The sequence below is a fragment of the Marmota flaviventris genome, chromosome 6, assembly GCF_047511675.1.
Source record: "Marmota flaviventris isolate mMarFla1 chromosome 6, mMarFla1.hap1, whole genome shotgun sequence".
NCBI classification, from domain to species: Eukaryota; Metazoa; Chordata; class Mammalia; order Rodentia; family Sciuridae; genus Marmota; species Marmota flaviventris.
Window position 1 is genome coordinate 123,701,004 of NC_092503.1, and position 24,499 is coordinate 123,725,502.

Below are 24,499 nucleotides of genomic sequence, written 5' to 3' on the forward strand. Positions count from 1 at the left end.
AGTCTGACTTCCGGGGCGGGGCCAGGCTCTCACACCTTCCAGTGGATTTCTGGCTGTGACCTTGGGCCAGATGGAAGCCTCCTTCGTGGATATGAGGAGTTTGCCTATGATGGTGCGGATTACATCTCCCTGAATGAGGACCTGCGCTCTTGGACCTCATGGAACAAGGCTGCTCAGATCACCCAGCGCAAATGGGAGGATTCAGGAGATGCAGAGCACTACAGGGCCTACCTGCAGGAGGAGTGCCTGGAGTGGCTCCGCAGATTCCTGGAGAAAGGGAAGGACAAGTTGCTGCACACAGGTACCAGGGGATGAGGGGACCCCTACATAGTTTGGACAAAAATGAAATTGCTAACAGAATACCAGAGGGCCTTCCCTCCTCTCAAGACAATTAAGGCATCAAGTCTGTCTTGGAATGGGGCGGGGGAGAAGATCTCTGAACAAACTTAAGAGCACATTGCTTTGACCCTGACAGCAGCCTTGGGTACCACAAGATGACTTTCTCAGGCCTTGTTCTCAGCTCCACATTCAAATTGTTTGAGGTTTGACTGCAGGTTTTGTGAGTCTCTGGGCCTCCATTCAGGTCAGAACCTGAAGTTCCTCTTAGAGACCTGGGGCATCTTTCCCTTGTTAGTCTGATTCTACAACTTTCCAAGGAAACAGAGATTATCTCAGAAGCTTGAGTCCAGGCTGGTGCTTGGGTTTTGCTTTCCTTCCTCACTTCCATTGTCCTGTCTGACTTAGTATGGTCACATGAGCACTGGTTCAGTGGCCATGGGAGGTAATGTAAAATGTCTTATTAAAAAATATTTTTAGTTGTAGATGGACACAATACTTTTATTTTATTTATTTATTTTTATGTGGTGCTGAGGATCAAACCCATGCCTCATATGTGCTAAGCAAGCACTCTACCAGTGAGCTACAGCCCCAGCCCCAAAATGTCTTATTTTTCTAATTCTTCCCTTCAGAGTCTCCAAAGACACATGTGACCCGTCACTTCAGCCCTGAAGGAGATGTCACCCTGAGGTGCTGGGCCTTGGGCTTCTACCCTAAGGAGATCACCCTGACTTGGCAGAGGGATGGGGAGGACCAGATTCAGAACATGGAGCTTGTGGAGACCAGGCCTGCAGGGGATGGAACCTTCCAGAAGTGGGCAGCTGTGGTGGTGCCTGCTGGGGAAGAGCAGAGATACACATGCCATGTGCAACATGAGGGGCTGCCTGAACCCCTCACCCTGAGATGGGGTAAGGAGGGGATGAGGGCATAAAGCCTCTTGCCAAGAAAGCAGGAGCCATTCTCAGGGCTGAGAGCTGGTGGTTACAGCATCTCATCTTCCCTCTTTTCCCTTCCCAGAGCTATCTCATCAGCACACCTTCTCCATGATTGGAATTCTTCTTGGCCTCCTTCTCTTTGGAGTTGGGTTTGCTAGTGTGAAGTGGAAGAGCCAGATAAAAAAGAGGTGAAGTCTGATTTTTTTTTTTTTTTGTCCCTGTATGGGTTTCAAGCCACAGGCAGGTGTTTTCCAGTCTTTTGCCTTATTACTGAGGAGCACCATTCACATGCATGTGTACCCAGAGAGAGTCCCTGTGTGCTGAAACTTTCTTAAAAAGCACAGGTGAAAAACATGAAACTTTTTACCCTGATGATCATGACCATATAGACCTGATTCCCAGCAGTCCCAGGTCATTTTCCTCATGTTTCCTAATCCTTCCCTGGGTCTGCAGTCACAGTCCTGGAAATGTCACTGGTTTAGAACCAGGGGATTCCTCTAGAACCTCATGGCCCTGCATCCTCCCTGACCTCTCACAGGACACTTTCTATCTACTGTTGGAAAGGAAAAAGCTACACTCAGGCTACAAATGAGTATGGGTCAGAGAATGATCACTGAGACCCTTGAGGTAGTATGAACAGGAGCCCAGTGGGGAGCTCACCTACCCTATGATTCTCTTTAGCTATAGCTCCTTTGGACTCTGAGTAGTTTTCTTTTCTTTAGCTGTTGTTGTTCTACCCTGGGCAGGGAAGAGTCCGAGGGGTTTAATGAGTCTCTCATGACTTCTAAAGGAGGGTTGAAAAGGGGGAAGAGATAGAATGGAGGGGGCATAGATGGGTTCTGGGGACTCTGAATCTGGACCTTTTGAGTGAGTGATGTTCAGAATGTTGCGACTTTTGGTGAACTTCCCTAATTCTTTTTCTGCAAATGGCTCTGAATGTGTCTGAGTTCCTATTGGTAAAATGTGAAAAGGTGGAATAACCAGCCTATCCCTGCCCAATAGGACCCTCTTCCCCATACTAACCTGTGTTCCCTTCTGTATCAGAAAAGGGGCCAGGATGTCTCTACCCCTGGTTTAACTTTATGTTGCATTGAGCTGCATCTTCTTATTTCACTATTGAAAACAAGAATCTGGGTATGAATGTGTTTTTCAAATTCTTGCCCTTTAGAGAGATTGATGAGGTTATTCAAGGGGCACAAGATTCCACAATTTGTGAGAGAAAACAAATTGAGATCTGAGAACCTCCCAGAATCCACGTGTTTGCTGTGTTGAGTCTGCTGCAGTGGGCACAGTAGAAGGCCGTGAGGAGCTACGTATGGGCAGGGCTGCAGCCAGGCAGTGCTCAGTCCTCTGTGGGCTTGGATGTGGTCACTCAAGAGCTGGTTGTACCTCAATAGAGTCTTGTTCACTAGGACCTGTGATCACAGGGACTCAGATATTGCCTGGGCCTTGTCCTGTGTCCAGGACCAAAGGCAGGAAGGGTTTGTGTGGCCAGATCAGCGTGGCTCATGCCTGAGTTCAACCCTTAGCTCCCACTTTTGGGGTTTGTTTCTTTGTTTCTGTAGAGGATTATGCCTGTTCTTATTCTTGTGAATGAGTTCTGGTCTCTTGCTTTGCATCTAATTTAAATTATATCTGGTGGGAAATTAAATCCATCTGCTTAGGTTTTTTTTTTTCCCCTAAAGGAGCAAATGAAAAGATGTGCTGTGGAGTGCGAGAGGGCTGGTGTGGGTGGAGGGAGGGAGGAAGAGCAGCTCTTATGAGAAGAGTGCAGACAGCCTGGACTTCTGTGTGACAGGACATTGTGCTGTAGCTGCCACAACCAGCCTTTGGCCTGAGGCTCCATTAATAATGATAGTGTCTCTAGAAGAGGGAGATGCTCCAGAGTGATCATTCATCCAACTGATACTTACTGTGTGTCAGATCTGTTACACTGTTTCTGTACCTGGGAAACATGAGTGAAATTAAATCAGTTATCCTCTCTGAGTAGCAGGTGACCTAGTGGGCAGAGGTAGAAAATTTCATCTAGGCATTGTGTAGTTTTCATGGCAGGAAGTGGCAAGTAATATAGGGAAGGTCATCTAGTCCGTGATGTGAGGCAGCGAAGAGGGCTGTGTGCTGGGGTGGGCAGCATGGGATCATGAAGAAAGTGAGATTTGAGGAGAGACGTGAGGACCTGAGGTAATTAGCTATGAGGACACCTGGAGGAGTTCTTTCCATGCCAGGAGAAGCTGCACTGCAAGTGACAGGGCAGAATGAGTGTGCAAGAGTGTGTGTGTGTGTGTGTGTGTGTGTGGGTGTGTAAAAGAGAAGAGAAAGACTGAGATGACGTCAGAGGGGCTTCCAGATCTGTAGCCTAAAGGTCCTAGAGAGCTTGGGCTTCATCTGACAAATGCCTTGTCATGGTGTCCACAGAGCTCTGCTTCTGCCCCAGAAATTCCTTCACAGCCAAAGAAGAAGTGTGACCACAGTCTGAACTCCGGAATCTCTGCTCCTACCATCTTCTCCCTCCTCCTGAGGTACCTGGCTTGATGAGGGGTGCTGTGGCCTTTTGAAGACTTCATGACAGTGGCAACTACAAGGAGACACCTTGCAGCTGGGTCAAGGTCCCTCAGGAGGCTGCACGTGCTCTGAACTAGTGTCTGACAGGTGGCACTGTTTTCCCAACAGCCAGGATTCATTTGTCCAGGAATCAAGAAATGGGAATGGGAGTGGCAACTCTCACTATGGCCCCCAGTGACCCACTGTGTGCTTCCTGTCCCAAGACCTTATGTCCTGCTGGCCTAGAGATCTTAGTTTCACAGAAGAAATGCTTCCATCAAGAGACAACAATGAGTTCACTGAATTGGAAAGGTCAACTGTCACTGGCCATGTTGGGCTCTTCTTGCTTTAAGTCAAGAGCCCAAGAGTGGAGTTAGCTGGTGGGCCTGAGTGATGGATCCTGGCATCCAGGGGGACATGGGACAGCTGCTCCCCATGGAGGGAAGGAAGAGAATGTCTGGAATATAGGAGTCCCTTAGGGTGCCTCTTAGTGTTACATCCCCTGTGATTAATGTCTGCTGGGAGCCATTAGCCAAGTAGGTATGACAATTTCCTTGCCAGCGTACCCCATGTTGCTGACATGTTGCAGTGACATTGAATGTAGGTGACCTTGCTCAAGGACCAAGGCAGATTAGGGTGTTCCCGGTTTTAAGATAATCGTGTTTAGGGCGTTCCCAGTTTAGGTTCCAGGTTTAAGATTATTCCTGCTGGGAATAGGGCGTATCCTGCTGCCTGAGTTCCCCTTGAGTTCTCACGGGATTCAGACAGTATATTTTGGAGATAGAAGCCCAGTGGATTTGGATTTGGGCAGAGAACGTGGATTTGGGCAGAGAACGTGGATTTGGGCAGAGAACGTGGATTTCCCCAGAACGTGATTGTAGACGGCTGGTGTGAGTTCGGGAATAAAGAGTTGCTGTTTGAATCTACAAGCTGTGTGGTGGCTCGTGATTGTGTGCCCAGCCAGACTGTGGCAAATGTCCATGGGAAACTACATCATCCTAACCCAGGCAGGACTAAGAGTGGCCAGGACCCTTCAGGAATGAAGGTTGGCATCACCACAGCAGGAGAAATGCCACAGGCAGCTGAACTACTTGGTGAATTGAAGGGAATACGGAATGGGAGGTGGAAGAAGATAGTTATGAGTACCAGCAGCAACACATGACCATTTTCAGAGGAGAGGACTGTAATTTTCATTTGCATATCTTCTTTATTTTATTATGAATATGTTTGTGGTATGTATTTATTAATAAAATATACTTATTTTCTTGAATATCATCCTTTTATACATAACAAATAATTTTGACTGTTTATCATAGTATTGAACATTGTTAAGTGTATGTCTTAGTGTCTTGCATTTTGGGATGTCTATCAAGGGGAGGAGGAGAGTACATCACAGAGGGACTTTGCATCCTGTGTTAGGAAAGGGATGTAGTTCAGTTGTATGCAGGAGAGTCTTATCATGTTAAGTGGAATTATAAATTATTATTCTCTTTATAACAAAGGCCATCCTAGTGCTCAGTGGGATTGAGGTGTGTGATCAAAGCTATCGCAGGATGGGATATGTGTTAAAACCTTAAAGTTTTTTTCCTTAGAAAGAAAAGGTGGACTTATATTGTCAATCATGATATGTGAATTGGAAGATCGTGTTGTTTTCACCCCATGAGGTACCACCAGGTGGATTATGCAGAAAGTTGATCAGAGCTCAGCATGGAGAATATCTCTGTTGCTGCTCTCTGAAATGACTCCCCAAACCCATTTATCACTTCTTAGAGTAAATAATGGAATCCAGAATTTTTCCACTTTCATGTAAAGTATATATCATATTGGGAGATAATTGCATGTTTAGGAAGGCCACAGAACCAGGCTTATTGTTATGTAGCAAAGGACAGAAACTACAATCCTACCCTAGGTCAGATCCCACGTAGGCTCCACTGTCTCTGCTGCTGGCACAGGTGCCACTGATCACACTGATACTCTGATGACTAACAAAGGATTCTGTGACTGGTACTGCTGTTGCTGCTGATGCTGGGAACTGGTCATTACTACTTCCACTTGAGCCACTATCCCAAATGTGTCTGCCCTTCCCCAGCCCCTCTGTCATCATGTCCTGGTCAGAGTCCAGCATGTGGTCATCTGACTGGTGGAGCTGAAGCCTCATGTTGTGTTCCCCTGTAATAATGCCTGGGAGGTGGAGTTTGTCCTTTTATGGAGAGAAGTGGTTTCTGACTCTTAACAAGACAAAAGTGTGGAATTACCCTAACTTAGGAAGAGATTTTAGTGCCAGGGCTGAGAAATGGAGAAAGAATGGAACATTCTAATTTTTGGAACAGTGATCAGGGACTAGAACTTCATGAGTTGTTTGTAGATTCTCAGGTTTGGATGATGAATAAGTAACTAATGAATGACATCTTCTCATACATTCCCTTGAAAATGTGTTACTAGATCCAGTTTTGGTCTATATCAGCTTATACTTGAGATAATTGAAGTGTCTTTGTGGGATGGTGAATGGTCACTAAAAACACCTCCTAGCCTTTGTCTCTTATTAGTAGTGTTAAAATAGCCAGGTCTGTACTCTTCAGAGAATCTGCATGTACACTGATGTTTTCTAGGAATATTTATATTTTCTTGTGCATGAAAATGTGTCTAGGGAGAGAACCTCTAACATCTATCAGTCTTTTGTATTGAGTGCTGCAAAGGACTTAAAAAACCTGAATCTTCCAGTTTAGATATGGTGCTACAGTCAGTCTGGACCATGATTAGCTGGTAGCATTGTTTTTAGCAGGTCTGAGGACATGAAGTGAATCCTCCTATTTTGCTCATCTTTTGTTCTGGAATTTGTCTTTGTGAGATGGCAAGGGAATTTTTTCCCTCTATCCATCCAAGTATGTGATTCTCCACCAGCAACTGGGAGTTCTGCTATTGAATCCTAAGACTACCTTATGTTAATGTCACATTGTAAAAGTTCAAGGGCTCTTCCCACAATGCTTCCCTCATTTAACATGCCAGAGCAAGCATGGAGACCCTAGGTTACCTACACTTCTCTTTTACCTGGTACAATGTTGGAGGTTTCTGTAGCCTCTTTCTTAAGTGTTGATAATTTCATAGAAAACCTAACAGAACCGAGGTAAAGGCCGTTTATAGTTTATAAAGGGCACAAACAAGCAGCCAGAGGTAGAGGTATACAGATAAGATCTAGAAGTGTTCCAAGTGCAGAAGCCTCTGTTCCCATGAATTTGGGGTACACCACCCTCACAGCACGTGTATCAGCAATATGGAAGCTCCCCAGACACTATTGTTCAGGTGTTCTGTTCTAGTCAAGGTTTGAACTATTGAATGAAATCCAGTAATAATGAGGAGAGCATTCTGCTTTACTCAAACTAAATTAATTGTTAATCTCATCCATAAAACACCCTCTTATAAACATCCAGTATAAGGTTTTAACAAATATCTGGGCACTATGGCCCAGCCAAGTTGACATATAATTACCAAATTTCCCAGGACAAGAATATTCTAAGAAAATTTATATGAGAATCAATTAAGTAAGGGACAAACAACTGCTTTTGAGAATTTATGAAAAATCAACCAACAAACAAAAAACCCACCAGGCAGTTCTCCCAAAGACTTTTTGCTAAATTTTATTAAGGACTGAAATAACCTGTATTTGTTCACCAGTGAAAAGCACCAGAGGACTAAGAAAATACTTCATGGGAAAAATCATAAAGATGACAGCAGCTTTTGTATTGGAATCAAAGCAAATGAGAACACTGATCAGCAACGTGTTTGAAGGACTGAAAGGAAAATGCTGTAAATTTAGAATTCTTTCCCAGCAAAAGTATCTTTCACAAATGAAGGTATTTCAGGGTGAAAGAATTCATAATGAGCAGACAAACTGCACTGTAATGAATGTCCTTCAGATCAAAAGAAAATCATACTAGATGGAAAGGTACATGGTTAGATACATAAGATTTTCTTTTTATTTAAAAATCTCTTTAAAAGAGAATGCCTTTTTTTTTCTTTTCTTTCTTGTTTTCTTTTCTTTTTTTTTTTTTTTTTGTAACTTGGGATTGAACCCAGGGGTGCTTAACCACTGAACCACATCCCCAGCTCTTTTTTATGTTTTGAGTTGCTAAGTTGCTTAGGGCCTTGTTAAATTGCTGATGCTGGCTTTGAACTTGAGGTCCTCCTGCTTCAACCTCCCATGCTACTGAGATTACAGGTGTGTGCTACTGTATCCAGTAACTTAATATTTCTTGACTTCACCAAGAATAGTGTTGTAGAGTACTCCAACAACTCATTCATCCACTAAAGCAGCTATTAACTTATGAACTTTGAGACTAATAAAAAATCTTACAACAATTAAGAGAATGCTTAATGCATGAAGAAGCTCCTAAATTTGGTAAGAAAGCATTTTTACTTACCTCCTCCCTCCCACCAGCTCTGAGTGCCACAGTCCTGGTACAATTTCCTAATATCAGAGGAGGTATATAGAGTTGTTCTCTAAGAAATATGGTTGTGTGATTGATATGATGGCTCCCTGAGCTTGTCTTTGTTGCCCTCTCTGCCTCCCTCAAACTTGATTAGTGTTGGTATGGTCTCCACAGCTTATGCTAACAGTGGCCACAAGTAATCACCTGCAGACAGACTACAAGAACAAAGACTGGATCTTCATCAATTATACCTACAAGCCTTTAAAGGGCCTGATTGCAAGGGGGGAGGGTGGTGAAATGGAAGCAGCAAAATAGAACCCTTGTCATGGAATTCTGAGTGGAGCAGAGTTCTTTGTACAACATCAGAGTTTTCCTCTTACACTTTTTTGAAAGAACTTCATGAAGTTTATAAAAGCCATCAATATGTCATAGTCAAGTTTCCTGAAATGTGATAGTAAGTGGATTTTCGTCCATAATGCATCTGAAATCTGAAAGAACAGTGACAGCCATTTTTACTACGTTGGCTACAAGGCTTCTTGAGAAGTATCATGAGCCAATTGGATAGGTGTTTTTAAAAATAATTACTATTGGGGCTGGGGTTGTGGCTCAGTGGTAGAGCGCTCGCCTAGCATGCACGAGGCCCTGGGTTCCATCCTCAGCACCACATAAAAATAAGTAAACAAAATAAAGTTGTATTGTGTACAACTAAGAAATAAATATTTTTTTAAAAAAATAATTACTATTTCCCCAAATTCATCAGAATAAAGGGGAAAGCAGCCATCATTCAACATTATTGAGATTCTAATGTACATTCCCTAAATATCAGCCCATTCCTGATATATGGTGACACACTTCTCTGCCCACCAAGTATTTCTTTTTTCTTTACAGTAAAAGTTCTATAGTACCAAGAAAATAAAGCAATAATGACAGTCTCAGCAGCCAACATTCTGACTGAGGGAAATGACCCACCATCCCACTGGACAGCGATGATAGTTTCTCCCTATACTTCAGCCTTGAACTTTTTAGGCTTTTCTTAGCGTCCATTCATGGTGCACTTGATGGTACTAAAATAAAGACCCTCAGACCACTGATTTATCTCCCTTTTCCCATCCATCTAAAGATTCATGCTGATCTTCTGAGTGTTGATGGGAGAACAATAGCTAGCTTGATCTGTTGTTGCTCTTAGAAGGCCCCCAAAGCCACTGGGCATTGCCAAGGAGTTCTGGATCAGGTGGAAACCCTCACATTGTCTTCAGGCTGTATCAGGAAATCCCTAAGACGGATGCTGCTATGAACTAGCCATACCTGTAAGTGCTGCCAGCCGGAACTCAGTGTATTCTGGGATCACAGCAAGGAAAGCGCTGGCTAGGGTTCCTCTCTTGCGAAGTGTGCAGAACCTCCTTGGAAGTGGTGAAGATTCCAGCTCAATAGAAAGTGCATAGCTGGCTGATAAATCCCTGTGAAGTTCACTCCTTGATCCCTGGTGCAATCATTTTGTCTTCTCTCTTGGTGTTTCCCTCTCCTAAATTTAAGCAGCCATTTTTCCAAATCATGATTTGGAATCATGATTACAAATTTTTCCTTTGTTGATGCCTTTCTGGTGCATACTTCCCCCACCCTAAAAGGTCATCTGTGGCTTAGACTGACTGGTCTTCTGTGGCATTTTCTCACAAGCGATCCTTTGAAATTTAGCACAAAGTGCCTTTTCTGTCACAGTTCTGCCACCTTCAGAGGACTTTTGCTGCATCCAAAAATGTGGAAGTTCCATATTAATGCATTGCTCATTTTGGTTTTAAGGTTTTTTTTTGTTTTTTGTTTTTTGGCACTGGGGTTTGAACTCAGGGCAGTTAACCACTGAGCCACATCCTCAGCCCTATTTTGTATTTTTATTTAGAGATATGTCTCACTGAGTTGCTTAGTGTCTTGCTTTTGCTGAGGCTGGCTTTGAACTCGAGATCCTCCTTCCACAGCGTCCTTAGCCCCTGGGATTACAGGTGTGCTTCACTGTGCCCAGCTGGTTTTAAATTTTGATAACTGTTGAAGCATCATTTGCACCTGCGTGGTGACTTGGCCTGTTGTAAAGCATCATGGCCATGCTCCAGCTGGGAGACTGCTTTCTTCAGTCTCAAGGTTGAGAAGGTCAGCTTTGAAAGGGAACTCTGCCCCAGCTTAGACATTCAGAAGAGAAGAGTATGAGATTAGAGGTACAGTCATAAGTGAAACTGCTTGGATTTTAACATCTTAGTTGATGAAAAAAAAAAGAATGTTAGAGAAGTCTTGATCTGGATGAAGGTAGCATGTTTATCCCTTAATCTTTCATTCATAGCCTGTTAGTGAAAGGATGTAAATGAAATTATTTTGTGTAACTTTGTAGTTTCTATGTATTGTCAAACAGTTGAGGGGGGCTGGGACTGTGGCTCAGTGGTAGAGCGCTCGCCTAGCACATGCGGGGGCCCTGGGCTCAATCCTCAGCACCACATAGATAAATAAAATATACTGTGTCCAACTACATCTAATAAATATTAAAAAAACAGTTGAGATGCTGACTCACATGTGTTTTGCTAGGGTGTAGCATCTGTGTTCTGGGAGTCATAGGGGGTGGTTTGTTTTAGGGGGAAATGCCCACATTTTAATTTTTAAACTTCTGAATAAACTGTGTGAACCCAAACAAACAAACAGAAACCCAAAGGAACCAACAAGAAAAAGAGGTGATGCATGAGGGTAGAACGCTCATGGATGGTATTAGGGACCTTGTAGATGGGGTTTGAGGCTGAAGGGGAGGTCCTTTCTCTCCTGCCCTTCTTCTTCCTGCCATGTGAGGATGAAGCATGGCTCCCAGTCACAGGACACTGTTCAAGGTGCTATCTTGGATCAAAAATCACAAAACTTGACAGTGCCTTGATATTAGACTTTGCCATCCCCAGAACTGAGAGTCAATAATTTATGGTTATTATAAATTATTCAATCTAAAATAAAAAATAATTCAGTGTGTGGTATTTATTCTGTTATAGCAGTTCAAAACAGACTAAAACAACAAACTTCTAAGTAGAATTATGGATGAAGAGATGGAAATGATAATAAGAAACTAGACAGCAGTTAATGGAGTAGAAATGTATAGTATCTGAAATATAAGATTCACTTGAGAGGTTCAACAGCAAACATGAACAGGCAGAAGAAAGAATCAGCAAACCCATAGGTGATTCATTTGAAATTATCAAGTTTGAATGTCAAAACAGAAAAAAATTATAAAGGAAATTTAATGGAGTCTCAGGAACTTACACGATACCACCAATTCAACCAATATATGCCAAGTTTGTAGGCATGAAGAATCATCAAATTGACAGTAGGTCAATGAAAATCATCCAGATTGAGGAGCAGAAAGGAAAAGGAATGGAGGCAAATGGGTAGGACCTATGAAAGCTCTGGACACCATCAAGTGCACTAACACATGTTTAACAGGCAATTCCAAAGGAGAGGAGAGATGAGAAGAGGCAGTAAGAGTATTTAAAGTAATAACAGGTTAAAAGCCACCAATTTGATAAGAGACATTAAGCTACTTACTCAAGAAACTCAATGGACTCCAAAGATGATAAATTCCAAGAGATCCTCACTAAGAGACAAGACCATCAATCTGTTGAAAGACAGAGAAAACATTGTAAGCAGCAAGTGAGAAAAAGTTCATCCCATACAAGGAGTCCTCATGAAGATTAATAGCCAGTTTTTCATCAGCAACCACAGAAGAAAAAGGAAACGGGATGACGGAAGTGCTGAATAATAAAGCTGTCACCCACAAATTCTATTACCCAATAAATTATCCTTCAAAAATGAAAATACACATTTTTAGATTTACAAGATGAAAAGACATCTGGAGGTTTGTTGCACAACAGTATGAATGAACTTAACATTACTGAGCTTTGTGTTTACATACTTGTTAAGATGATAAATTTTGTGTTATGTTTATTTTATCATAATGAGAAAATTAAAATAAGTAAAAGAGAAATTAAGACATTCTCCATCATTAAAAATGGATAGAATTTATTGTTAATTCACCTAACTTACAAGAAATTCTAAAGTGAGTCATTTGGACTAAACTAAAAAGACACTAGACAGTTTTTCATGGGCATGTAATGCATTCTGCTGTCACTTATTTTTCAAAAAGTCAATAAAAAAATAACATTAGTCAAGGTGTCAAGACCATTCAGTGAGGGAAAGTATAAACTCTTCAGCAAATGGTATTGGGAGAACTGGATATCCCCTAAAGAATAAGGTTGAGCTGAGTGTGGTGTTGCATACCTATAATCCCAGCTGTTCAGGAGGCTGATGCAGAAGGATTGCAGGTTTGAGGCCAGCCTCAGCAATTTAGTGAGACTCTGTCCCTGAATCAAAATTAAAAAGGGCTGGGAATGAAGTTCACTGGTAGAGCTCACCCCTGGATTCAATACCTAGCACTACAAAACAGAACAACAAAACAACAGCAACAACAACAACAAAAACCAAAAACAAAAGCAAAAAATAAAAAAGTTGAAACTCTACAGCATATACAAATATTAACTCAAAATGGATTGAAGACTCTACTGTAAGCACTGAAACTGTAATACTCTTAAAAGCAAATAATAGAATTTACTTTTATTAACCTATTTGTCAATCCTTGAAAACAATATTGCACTCTTATAATTACTGTAGCTTTAGAGTAACACTTGCTATCTGGTAGTTCAGGTCCTCCAATTTTGTTCCTTTCCATGGTAGCTGGTCTTTAAGATTTCCCAAGTACATTTTATAAAGGGCATGTCAATCTCCCAATAGCATAGGCTGAGATTTTCATTGGAATTGCAAAATTTTGTAAATAATTTTGTGGAAAAATGGCAGTTTAGAAGTAATGAGTCTTCTAATCCACAAATATGGAATAATATCATTTAATTGATAGCAATATTATTCCTATAATTTTGAATTTAGAGATTCTATGTATCTTTTTTATAAATTATTTCTACACTTTTATGTTTCTTTCTAGTATTGTAGATAATATTGTTGAAAGAATGTCAATGCTCTTCCTCTTTGTTTATAACGTGGAAATATTACTTTTTGTTTGCATCAACACTTGTTATTTTTAGTAGTGTATTCATAGAATTTGTTAGATTTTTCTGCACATACAATCATGATGTCTGTGAATACTTCTCATGTAATCTCCATTTGTTGGTTCATGTTGCTGCTTTTGGGTCCACAATACAATGTTAAGAGAAATGGTGACTTGACTGGGTGTGGTGGTGCACATTTGTAATCTCAGTGACTCCAGAGCCTGAGGCAGGATCAAAGTTCCAGGCCAGGCTTAGTAATTTAGCCAGGCTGTAGGCAATTTAGTGAAACCCTGTCTCAAAATAAAAAACAAAAAGGGCTTGGGATGTAGCTCAGTGGTAGCATCCCTGGGTTCAATCCCCAGTACCAAAAAAAGGAAAAAAAAATCTTTAATTTTTTAGTATGGCTAGTTACCTACCCATTATCTCTTTGTTCTTCATTTTCAAGGTTTTCCAGGTTATTCTCAGGCATTTATTTTCTCAAGTGAATTTTATAATGAATATGACCAGCTTGAGAGATGAGAACTTGTTGACATTTTATCAGGGTGTGTTGCATTTGTAAATGCAGTCTATTACAGCTTTGTATTTATTTTCTTATCCAAGAATATCCCTCCACTTGTTCAGATATAGTTTTTTAATATTGTAATTTGTAAAATATGTGTTTTGAAATTTTCCTTATATAGGATTTGCATACTTCTCATTTAGTTGTAATTGTATTTGCATACTTCTTATTTATTTCATTTGAAAAATCTTTTTATGGTTCCTATTGTAAATGAAGTCATCTTTCCAAAAATTTTAACTTGTGGGCTGGGGATGTAGTCAGTGGTACAGTGCTGGCCTAGCATGTGTGAGACTCTTGGTTTGACACACACACACACACACACACACACACACACTTAACTTGCTACTGTTTATATGAATAAAGACAAGTGTTTACTGTTGAGTAATTTATATGCTACTAATCTGCTAATGCTCCTATTACATGAAGTAGCTTCCCAACATTTGTTTTGTGAATTTCAGGGCGCAATCATATCATCCATAAACGGAGACAGGGTTAGCCCCTTTTCTTCTGATCCTTCATCACTGTTTGCTTGTTAATTTTTTTAATTTTATTTTTTTTCCATTAACAGGTAAAACTTTTACAAATTTATTGGTTGAAGTTTAATATTTCAGTATATGTATATATATATATATCCAGTTCAAATCATGGCCACTAGCATTTCCATCTCCTTACCATTTCTTTATGATTCGAGACTTTGAGCTCCTCTGTTTTAGCCTTTCATAAAATATATAATTGGTGTTGTAAACTATAATCACCTTATTGTGCTGTAGGAAACTAGAACTTATTCCACCAATGTCATTGTATTCTGGTGCCTGTTATCCAAACTCCCCCTATTCTGGCAACCTCTTTACCTTTCCTAGTCTTTAATAACCACTATTCTACTTTGAGATCAACTTTTTAACCTTCAACAGATGGGAGAAAACAGATGCTATCTGCCTACCTGTGCCTGGCTTATTTCACTTAACATAATCTCACCAGTTGCATTTATGTTGTCACAAATATCAGGATTTCATTCTAGTTTTGTGACTGAAAAATATTTCAACATGTACCACATTTACTTTATCCATTCATCTTCTGCATTTTGGTAGATCCATATCTTGGCTAATGTGAGTAGTGTTGCAATAAACCATGGGAATGCAAGTATTTTTTTGATATGCTGATTTCATTTCCTTTGGATATACACCTCAAAGTGGCATAGATAGATAATACAATAGACTTCTTTTCAGTTTTTTTGAATTTTTTAATATTTATTTTTTAGTTTTCTGTGGACACAACATCTTTATTTTATTTTTATGTGGTGCTGAGGATGGAACCCAGTGCCCCGAGCATGCTTGGCAAGCGTGCTACCGCTTGAGCCACATCCCCAGCCCCTCTTTTCAGTTTTTTTAAAAATTATTTTTATTGAAAAAATTATTTTTATTGGGCTGAGGCTGTAGCTCAGTGACAGAGCACTTGCCTAGCATGTGTGAGGCACTGGGTTTGATCCTTAGCACCATATAAAGATAAAACAAAGGGGCACTTGCTTAGCACATGCAAGGCCCTGGGTTTGATTCTCAGCACCACATAAATATAAATAAATGAAATAAAGGTATTGTGTCCAATGACAACTAAAAAATAAATATTAAAACAAAACCAAAAAAGGCATTCTGTCCATCTGCAAATACAAAAAAAAATTTTAAATTTCATTTTTATTTTTTCAGTTGTTAATGGACCTTTATTTATTTTATTTTATATGTGGTGCTGAGAATAGAACCCAGGGCCTCACATGTGGCAGGCCAGTGCTCTACCACTGAGCCACAACCCAAGCCCCATCTTTTTAGCTTTTTGAGGAAACTCAGTATTTACTGTTCTTTACAATGGCTATACAAATTTATGTTCTCACCAGCAGCATAGGAAAGTCTCTTTGCCTCCTTGACAGATGTATTATGCTTTGTTTTTTTGACAAGAGGCATTCAGAATGCATTGAGAAGAGATCTCATTGTAATTTTCATTTGCATTCTCCTGGTGGTCTGTGATGTTTGGCATTTTAAAATATGATTTCTGGCTAAAATATGATTTTAATTTCTTATTTTGAGAATGTCTACTAAATTCATTTGCCCATTTTTAAACTGGATTTTTTTTGGTGTTACTGCTGAGATTTTTGAGTTCCTTATATATTCTGGATATTAATCCCTTGTTAAGTGAATAGTTTGCATTTTCCCCCCATCATTTTTGCTGTCTGTTCACTCTGTTGATTGTTACATTTGCTGTGCAGAAACTTCTTATTTTTACAAAATCTCTTGGTGGATGGTGCTGGTGCAAGACTAAGGCCAAATGAGATTTTATGTAGTGCAGAGAGGATGGGACACTTTCTGAGTCTCTAGCTGGGACTACGATCAGCCAGTCTCACCATGGCATGGGTCTACTCTCTCAAATGGTCTCTCTCACCAGAGTGTTATAATACCCTCTGGATCCCACAGCTCCTGCAAAGGCTTTTGTCTGTAGTTGGCTGCCAAACTATTGTTGTTGGGGGCACAAAAAGGGGGACATCATATTCCATCATCTTCATAATGTACTTTAATTAGGATTTACATTTCTATTGCACTTGAATTTGTCCTAAATTAGCTTGAGATATTATACCCATTGTCATTTAGTTTTAAGAGGGAAGGAGAAATTCCATGACTAAGTAGAAACAAAATATTTTATTAACATTCAGAACATTCTACTTATTTGAATTTTGATTTCTGACTGTGATCCAGTTAAACACAAAATGAAGCCCCAGGCCATGCTAGGCAGAATCTAAGATGCCCTATGATAACAACCTCTTCTAGTAAGTGCACAAGGAGGTTTAGTTCACTGCCACCTTATGGAGTCAATGATCCAAGAGGCAGAGTGACAGAGAAACAAAGGGTGTTACTAGGAACAAGCTGGCTTTTTGCCTTCAATGATCATCTTACCCTTTTCCTTAAGAATCTTTTATATGACTTTTCAAGGGAAGATGTGCAGGACCCAGATAGAGAGGTGCCTCAGTTTTTCAGTGTTTTGAAAAATAGCCTCTTCTGGAATGTGGGCTGTATATATCTTACCTCTTTCATGTAGGTTGATGAGAGTTGCAGTCCAGTGGATCTAAAGGACCTAAAGGGAGCAAAGGAAAATATTGAAATGACTTGTATCTGATTTTTGTTGTGATCACTATTTCTGGCAAGTACTCTTCCACTTTTGAATTTCTCTCACAACTTGGGACTAGGAAGTATTTGGTAAGGGAGATTTGTGCATCTCTAGCTAACTTTAGAGTATGGTTAATCTATAAAAGACTTCTGTGGCCAGTGATCTTTAAGAGCTAGAGCAGGCAAGAGCAGAAACTTGGGAGAATTGAGTCTTTATTGGGGTTGGGGATTATGTGCACTTTTAGGCTTATTCAGTATTTCCCAGTTATTCAAACAGGCATCTAGGTAGTACTGAGAAGGGATTTTACAGACATACTTAAGTTTGAAATTAGTTAAATTAAAGTCAGATTGAGTAACCTGGTGATCCTGCCCTAATCAGAGCAGCCCTTCACTGGACTGGCTTTGTGTAGAGCAAGGAGATTCCAAGAGCAGAGGGATTCAGAGTGAGGGAGGCTTCCCAATGAGAAGGGAGGGTTTGAGAATGGAGTGGCCATATAGCAAGGAATGCTGGGTACCACAGCAGCTGGGGCAGGAAATGGAGCACTGATCTCTAAAAGTGCAAGTAACAGAATTCTGCCAACAGCTGCCAACAGCTATGAGCTCAGTGGAGGACCCCATCACAGCCTGATGAAATCCTGAACACGCTTGGACTTTTCACCTTGTGAACTGTGAGCAAATAAATTTTGAGCAAATAAAATTTGCTTTTATTTGTAAGCAAATAAAAATTTGCTTTTATTTGTGAGCAAGTAAAATTTGAAGCTACTCTGTGGTAATTTGTTAGACGGAAACAGGAAACCAATACCAAGGCTTCACTGTGCAATTAATAAGCACAAAACACTACACTAAAATGAACTTGTGAACTGTCATGTACACTCCTTGCATGAAGTAACATCTTTGCTAAGAAGGATATTCTTTGAATCTGGTATCCTGGGGCTGAAAACTTAATTGCCTTTTAAAATTTATGTTAATCAGTTTCAAGAAAATACTATTATGCATCTTAGTGTAATATATATGTTCACAGGTAACTAGTTAGCACTGTTAAAGGGCACTTTGAATGCACCCAATGCTTAGAACTTTGAGGAAAAATTTGAATATGCTCACTGAAATATGATGTTTAAATAATATATTTTCATTTTTTGGTTCTTGATGTTGAAGCTTTTATTTTATTTTATTTTATTTATTTATTTAGAGAGAGAAAGAGAGAGAGAGAGAGAATTTTTAAATTTTTTTTTTTCTCGTTTTCGGCAGACACAACATCTTTGTGTGTGGTGCTGAGGATCGAACCCGGGCCGCAGGCATGCCAGGCGAGTGCACTACCGCTTGAGCCACATCCCCAGCCCAATGCTGAAGCTTTTTGATGATTATTGCTGAGAATTTGAGATACATTTGTTTTTCATTTTTTAATTAATTTATTTTTGATACCAGGGATTGACCCTAGTGATAACAACCTCCGCTTGTAACTATACAAGATGGTTTAGTTCACTGCCACCTCATGGAGTCCATGATTCAAGAGGCAGAATGATAGTGAAAGAAAGAGCGTTATTAGGAACAAGCTGGCATTGTTAGAAGATGGTTGGCTTTTGCCTTCTACTTTCCCTAAGAGAGAGTCTTTTATATGATTTTTGAAGGGAGGACATGTAGGACCCAGACAGATAGGTGCTTCAATTTTTCAATGTTTTGAAAAATAGCCTCTTCTGGAATGTGGGCTCCATATATCTTATCTCTTTCACATGTAATCTCTTTTATTTTGTTAACAGTTGCAGTCCAGTGGATCTAAGGAAAATATAAACGTTAGCTGAAATGACTTGTATCTGATATTTGTGGTCAGTGTTTCGGGCAACTACTCTTCCAGGTGTGATTTTTTTCCCCCCATAATTTGAGATGAGGGATTGTTTGATGAGGGAGTTTTGTGCATCCCTAGCTAACTTTAGTGTGCAGTTAATCTATCAAAGATAGGCTTCTTGGGTTGGGGATGTTGCTCAAGCGGTAACATGCTCGCCTGGCATGCGCGGGGTGCTTTGTTCGATCCTCAGCACCACATAAAAAAGTAAAATAAAATAAAGATGTTGTGTCCACCGAAAAATGAATATTAAACAATTCCCTCTCTCTCTCTCTCTCTCTCTTCTCTCTCTTCTCTCTCTCTCTCTAAAAAAAAAAAAAAAAAAAGATAAGCTTCAGTGAGCAGGATATCTTTCCTAATGTTTGGTTTTCTGTTTTTTATTTTATTATTTCATTGATGCTATTAAACTTTAATACAATCCGATTTGTCATTCTTTCATTGAACATCTATTATCTTAGTGTCCACTATGAACCAGGCATGGCTCTATATTCTGGGGATACAACTGTAATTAAAACAGCCCTAAGCCTATGTGTGGGCCTTACATTTTAGAGGTTTGTCCAGAATGAGATGGAGCCACTGGAGCATTTTAAATGAAGAAATGGCACAACCTGACTCACATTTGCAGGATGGCTCACAGAGGTGGGAGAGTAGTCATGGAAGGTGAGTGAGGGCACAGTTTTAGTGCCCTAATTCAAGAGTGAAGGGTTGGTGGAGACTGAGGGGAGACCAGGGCCTGAGGAATGAGAGAGTCTGGAAAGCAGGGCTGTAGAAACAGGAGGTGAGGATGTGAAGCCCAGCAAAGAATTTTAAAGGTGTAGAATTCTCAGATTTCGGTATGTTTTATAGATTTTTAACAAATACCTAGCTATAGCTGGTGTGGGGAGGAAGCCAAATTCTGGGGATTCCCCACCTCCCAGGAACTTCACTTGCTCATCTCTCAACCTGAGTCAGGTTTTTCTGCCTGGTGACTCCTGACGCGCCCACAGTTCTCCCTGTCACACCAGTGGTTCCTTGAGAAGCCAATCAGAGTCCTCGCCGCGATTCCTGGTAACAAAAGCTGCATACACCCGCAGGAACTCGGATTTTCCCGTCTATGGGGTGTGAGTCATGGAGTTCAGAACCCTGTTCTTGCTGCTTTGGGGGCCTCTAACCCTGACTCAAATCTGGGCGAGTGAGTACGGGGTCCCACGGGAAACAGCCTCTGTGGGTAGGATCTAGGGGACCGCCCAGCGGGGTCGCAGATTCAGGGAAGCGGCGTTTCTACCTTGTGAAGCCTGAACTTTTCCTCCATCTCGGGTTCGTCCTGTCCTGACCTAAATTACCGACCATCGGTCCTTCTGCCCCCTTTTGGTCTCACGAGTCCCCGCGTCCCCTCTTCCCATCACGGGCCGATCAACCAGGGACCCCGGTCTGGAGGAGCTCGCACTGGGTCTTAGCTGCTCTCTGTCCTCAGGGTCCCACTCCCTGCGTTATTTCCACACTGCCGTTTCCCGACCTGGCCACGAAGAGTCTTTTTACACCTCGGTGGGCTATGTGGACGACACGCTGTTCCTGAGCTTCCACAGTGACGCCCTGAATCCGAGGGTGGAGCCGCGCGCGCAGTGGATGAAGTATGAGACACCAGCATTTTGGGAAGCGCAAACCAAGATCGCAGAGGCCCACCAGCAGAAATTGCGCTGGAACCTGCGCTCCACCCTCCGCTACCTCAACCAGAGCGAGGACGGTGAGTGACCCCGGACCGGGTGGTAGGGGACAAATGCCCCCACCCACCTCTTTTGTAGGAGCTAAGGTCCACCGCAGTCTCAGAGACTGTGTCTCATTTCCAGACCACCCGGACACCACTTGGCCTCTTGACTCAGACCCCGCGGGTATTCCCTGGGGTTTCATTTTCCATTTAGGCAGAAAAAGCCTTAGACCCATCCACCCTGTCCCCCTGGCTCCTGGTTGCGCTGGCAGAGTTAAGCACCAGAGCTAAAAGCTGGAGTAAAGCTAATCTGACTTCCGGGGCGGGGCCAGGCTCTCACACCTTCCAGTGGATTTCTGGCTGTGACCTTGGGCCAAATGGAAGCCTTCTTCATGGACATGAAGAGTTTGCCTATGATGGTGCGGATTACATCTCCCTGAATGAGGACCTGCGCTCTTGGACCTCATGGAACAAGGCTGCTCAGATCACCCAGCGCAAATGGGAGGATTCAGGAGATGCAGAGCACTACAGGGCCTACCTGCAGGAGGAGTGCCTGGAGTGGCTCCGCAGATTCCTGGAGAAAGGGAAGGACAAGTTGCTGCACACAGGTACCAGGGGATGAGGGGGGCCCGACATAGTTTGGACAAAAATGAAATTGCTAACAGAATACCAGAGGGCCTTCCCTCCTCTCAAGACAATTAAGGCATCAAGTCTGTCTTGGAATGGGGCGGGGGAGAAGATCTCTGAACAAACTTAAGAGCACATTGCTTTGACCCTGACAGCAGCCTTGGGTACCACAAGATGACTTTCTCAGGCCTTGTTCTCAGCTCCACATTCAAATTGTTTGAGGTTTGACTGCAGGTTTTGTGAGTCTCTGGGCCTCCATTCAGGTCAGAACCTGAAGTTCCTCTTAGAGACCTGGGGCATCTTTCCCTTGTTAGTCTGATTCTACAACTTTCCAAGGAAACAGAGATTATCTCAGAAGCTTGAGTCCAGGCTGGTGCTTGGGTTTTGCTTTCCTTCCTCACTTCCATTGTCCTGTCTGACTTAGTATGGTCACATGAGCACTGGTTCAGTGGCCATGGGAGGTAATGTAAAATGTCTTATTAAAAAATATTTTTAGTTGTAGATGGATACAATACCTTTATTTTATGTATTTATTTTTATGTGGTGCTGAGGATCGAACCCAGTGCATCACATGTGCTAGGCAAGCACTCTACCAGTGAGCTACAGCCCCAGCCCCAAAATGTCTTATTTTTCTAATTCTTCCCTTCAGAGTCTCCAAAGACACATGTGACCCGTCACTTCAGCCCTGAAGGAGATGTCACCCTGAGGTGCTGGGCCTTGGGCTTCTACCCTAAGGAGATCACCCTGACTTGGCAGAGGGATGGGGAGGACCAGATTCAGAACATGGAGCTTGTGGAGACCAGGCCTGCAGGGGATGGAACCTTCCAGAAGTGGGCAGCTGTGGTGGTGCCTGCTGGGGAAGAGCAGAGATACACATGCCATGTGCAACATGAGGGGCTGCCTGAACCTCTCACCCTGAGATGGGGTAAGGAGGGGTTGAGGGCACAGAGCCTGTTGGCAGGAAAAGCAGGAGCCCTTCTGAAAACCCTCAGTAGGGTCAGGGCTGAGAGCCAGGGGTCAGGGTCCCTCACCTACCTTCCCTTCCCTTCCCAGAGTCACCTGCTGTGTCCATCATCCCTGTCATGGGAATTGTTGCTGGCCTGGTTCTTTTTGTATTTGTGGTCACTGGAGCTGCGGTGGCTGTTATGAGGTGGTGGCGGAATGCAGGTAGGGAAGTCAAGGGTTCTGGGTGTACCTGGTCTAGGCCCCTGGTAGAAGTGAGCTCTGCCTCATTAATGGGAAGCATCATCCATACACACTTGCTGACACTCACTCTATTGTAAAGCACAAGGAAAATAAAGGACAAAATGATCACCATTATGATTGTCATGGTGGGGACCTGATCCCAGCATTCAGAGGGCAAAGGGGTAGGTCCCTGCTGGATACAGACCTCCAGGAGAGTGGTTGGTTAAGTGCCTGGGCATCTCCTATCCTCATGCCTCTTGATCCTTTCTAAGGTTTCCAGTTACAGTTCAGGATTCTTCCCTGGGATCCAGGCCTAGGAGAATCCTCAAGCCCTCATAGCTCTGCCTCCTCCCTGTTTTCTTCTCATAGGTAGAAAAGAAGAGAGCTATTCCATAACTGTTCAGAGGGTGTTGTCCCTGAGACCCTTGGAGTAGTGTAGATGGGAGAACAAGGGGGGGGGGTCCCTCATCTGCCCCATAATTTATTCATTCTTCACATATCTTTTGGATTTTGACTCTGTCTTATTGTTTTTCTGACCCAGTCAACGTCAGTGCCTGGCACTCCAATATTCTGTAGCTCCATAAAGTTGAGACTCTGGAGGGCTTCAAATGGTAGAAGGTGTGATAGAGGGGAATGGAGAAGGTTGTGGGAATTCTCTTGGATCTTGGGTGAGTGCTGGGTTCTTCAGAATGTTGCCACTTAAAGCAACTGCCCTGATTCTGTTCATCACACTTTTGTTCCGTAGCAGAGACAGCTGCCTTGTGTGGGACTGAGCAACACAAGATTTTTCAAGCCTTTGTGACTAGAAGAACCCTGGATTCCCTTTCTGTCATGGATTATTAAGCCATCCACATTCTTATTGGCATAATGTGCAGAAGTGAGACCAGTGCATAGGACCCATGTCCTGCACTGTCCCTTGCCCACTCACCTTTCACCTTTTCTCTATTCTAGCAGAGTTCAGGCTGGGATGACTCCTTCCTTCTCTCAACATCACTGTGCACTGAGCCACAACTTCTTACTTCCATCCTGAATATAAGAATCAGAATATAAATATTTTTCAAAATCTTGATCCAATGGATAGATTGGTTAATAAACAGAGAAAATTCCAAATTAGAGAGAGAAAATAAATGGAAACACTGAGAACCTTCTAGAACCTGTTTTCATTGTCCTGAGTCAGCGACAGCTAAAGACAGAAGAAGGCTGTGAGGAGCCCAGTGTGGACAGGGCTGTGTCCAGTTAGTGCTCAGGCCATGCTGGGCTTTCATGTGGTCCCTCTTTAGCTTGGTCATCTTCTGTATTCCCTTGTCCTTGTCACTCGGGAGAACCTTGTCCCACCAGGACTTGTGATCACTGGGACACAGACATCACCAGAGCCTTTTGCTGTCAGCCAGACCCTAGGCATCAATGGCTTCCTGTGGCCAGATCAGGCTGTCCCCCTTCATCCTTTCTATTTCCTGTCCCTTAGTTTCTATGGAGGATTATATATATGTTTGTTCTCCCTCCTCCTGAGGTAGCTGGCTTGATGAGGGGTGCCGTAGCCTTTTGAAGACTTCATGACAGTGGCAGCTACATGGAGACACCTTGCAGGCTGGGGCCAGGTTCCTCAGGAGGCTGCACGTGCTCTGAACTAGTGTCTGACATGTGGCACTGTTTCCCCCACAGCCAGGATTCATGGGTCCAGGAATCAAGAAATGGGAATGGGTGTGGCAACTCTTACTATGGCCCCCAGTGACCCACTAGCAATGTATGTGCTTCCTGTCCCCATGACCTTATGCCCTGCTGGCCTGGAGATCTTAGTTTCACAGAAGAAATGCTTCCATCAAGAGACAACAATGAGTTCACTGAATTGGAAAGGACAACTGTCACTGGCCATGTTGGGCTCTTCTTGCTTTGAGTCAAGAGCCCAAGAGTGGAGTTAGCTGGTGGGTCTGAGTGATGGATCCTGGCAGCCAGGGGGACATGGGACAGCTGCTCCCCAGGGAGGGAAGGAAGAGAATGTCTGGAATATAGGATTCCCTTAGGGTGCCTCTTAGTGTTACATCCCCTGTGATTAATTTCCATGGGAAACTACATCAGCCCAACCCAGGCAGAACTAAGCGTGGCCAGGACCCTTCAGGAATGAAGGTTGGCATCACCACAGCAGGAGA

At 42.5% G+C, this 24,499-nt stretch overlaps 1 protein-coding gene across 5 annotated transcripts in view; it reads left to right on the forward strand.

The window, feature by feature from the left end:
- Positions 1-23,486, forward strand: part of LOC114082228 (HLA class I histocompatibility antigen, alpha chain G-like) — a 29,119-nt gene extending 5,633 nt beyond the window's left edge. For 2 of the 5 annotated variants that reach the window (XM_071613565.1, XM_071613564.1), the window contains 3 exons: positions 26-301; positions 969-1,244; positions 22,221-22,484. In XM_071613565.1, the coding sequence (XP_071469666.1) occupies positions 26-301; positions 969-1,244; positions 22,221-22,450 (782 nt within the window). In that variant the 3' untranslated portion in view covers positions 22,451-22,484. Of the gene's footprint in view, positions 1-25; positions 302-968; positions 1,245-1,353; positions 1,460-3,686; positions 5,083-19,880; positions 20,028-20,309; positions 20,580-20,872; positions 21,149-21,816; positions 22,093-22,220; positions 22,485-23,097 lie in introns of those variants that run through there. The other 3 variants (XM_071613567.1, XM_071613568.1, XM_071613569.1) reach the window with 3 other exon arrangements.
- Positions 23,487-24,499: the final 1,013 nt, after the last annotated feature.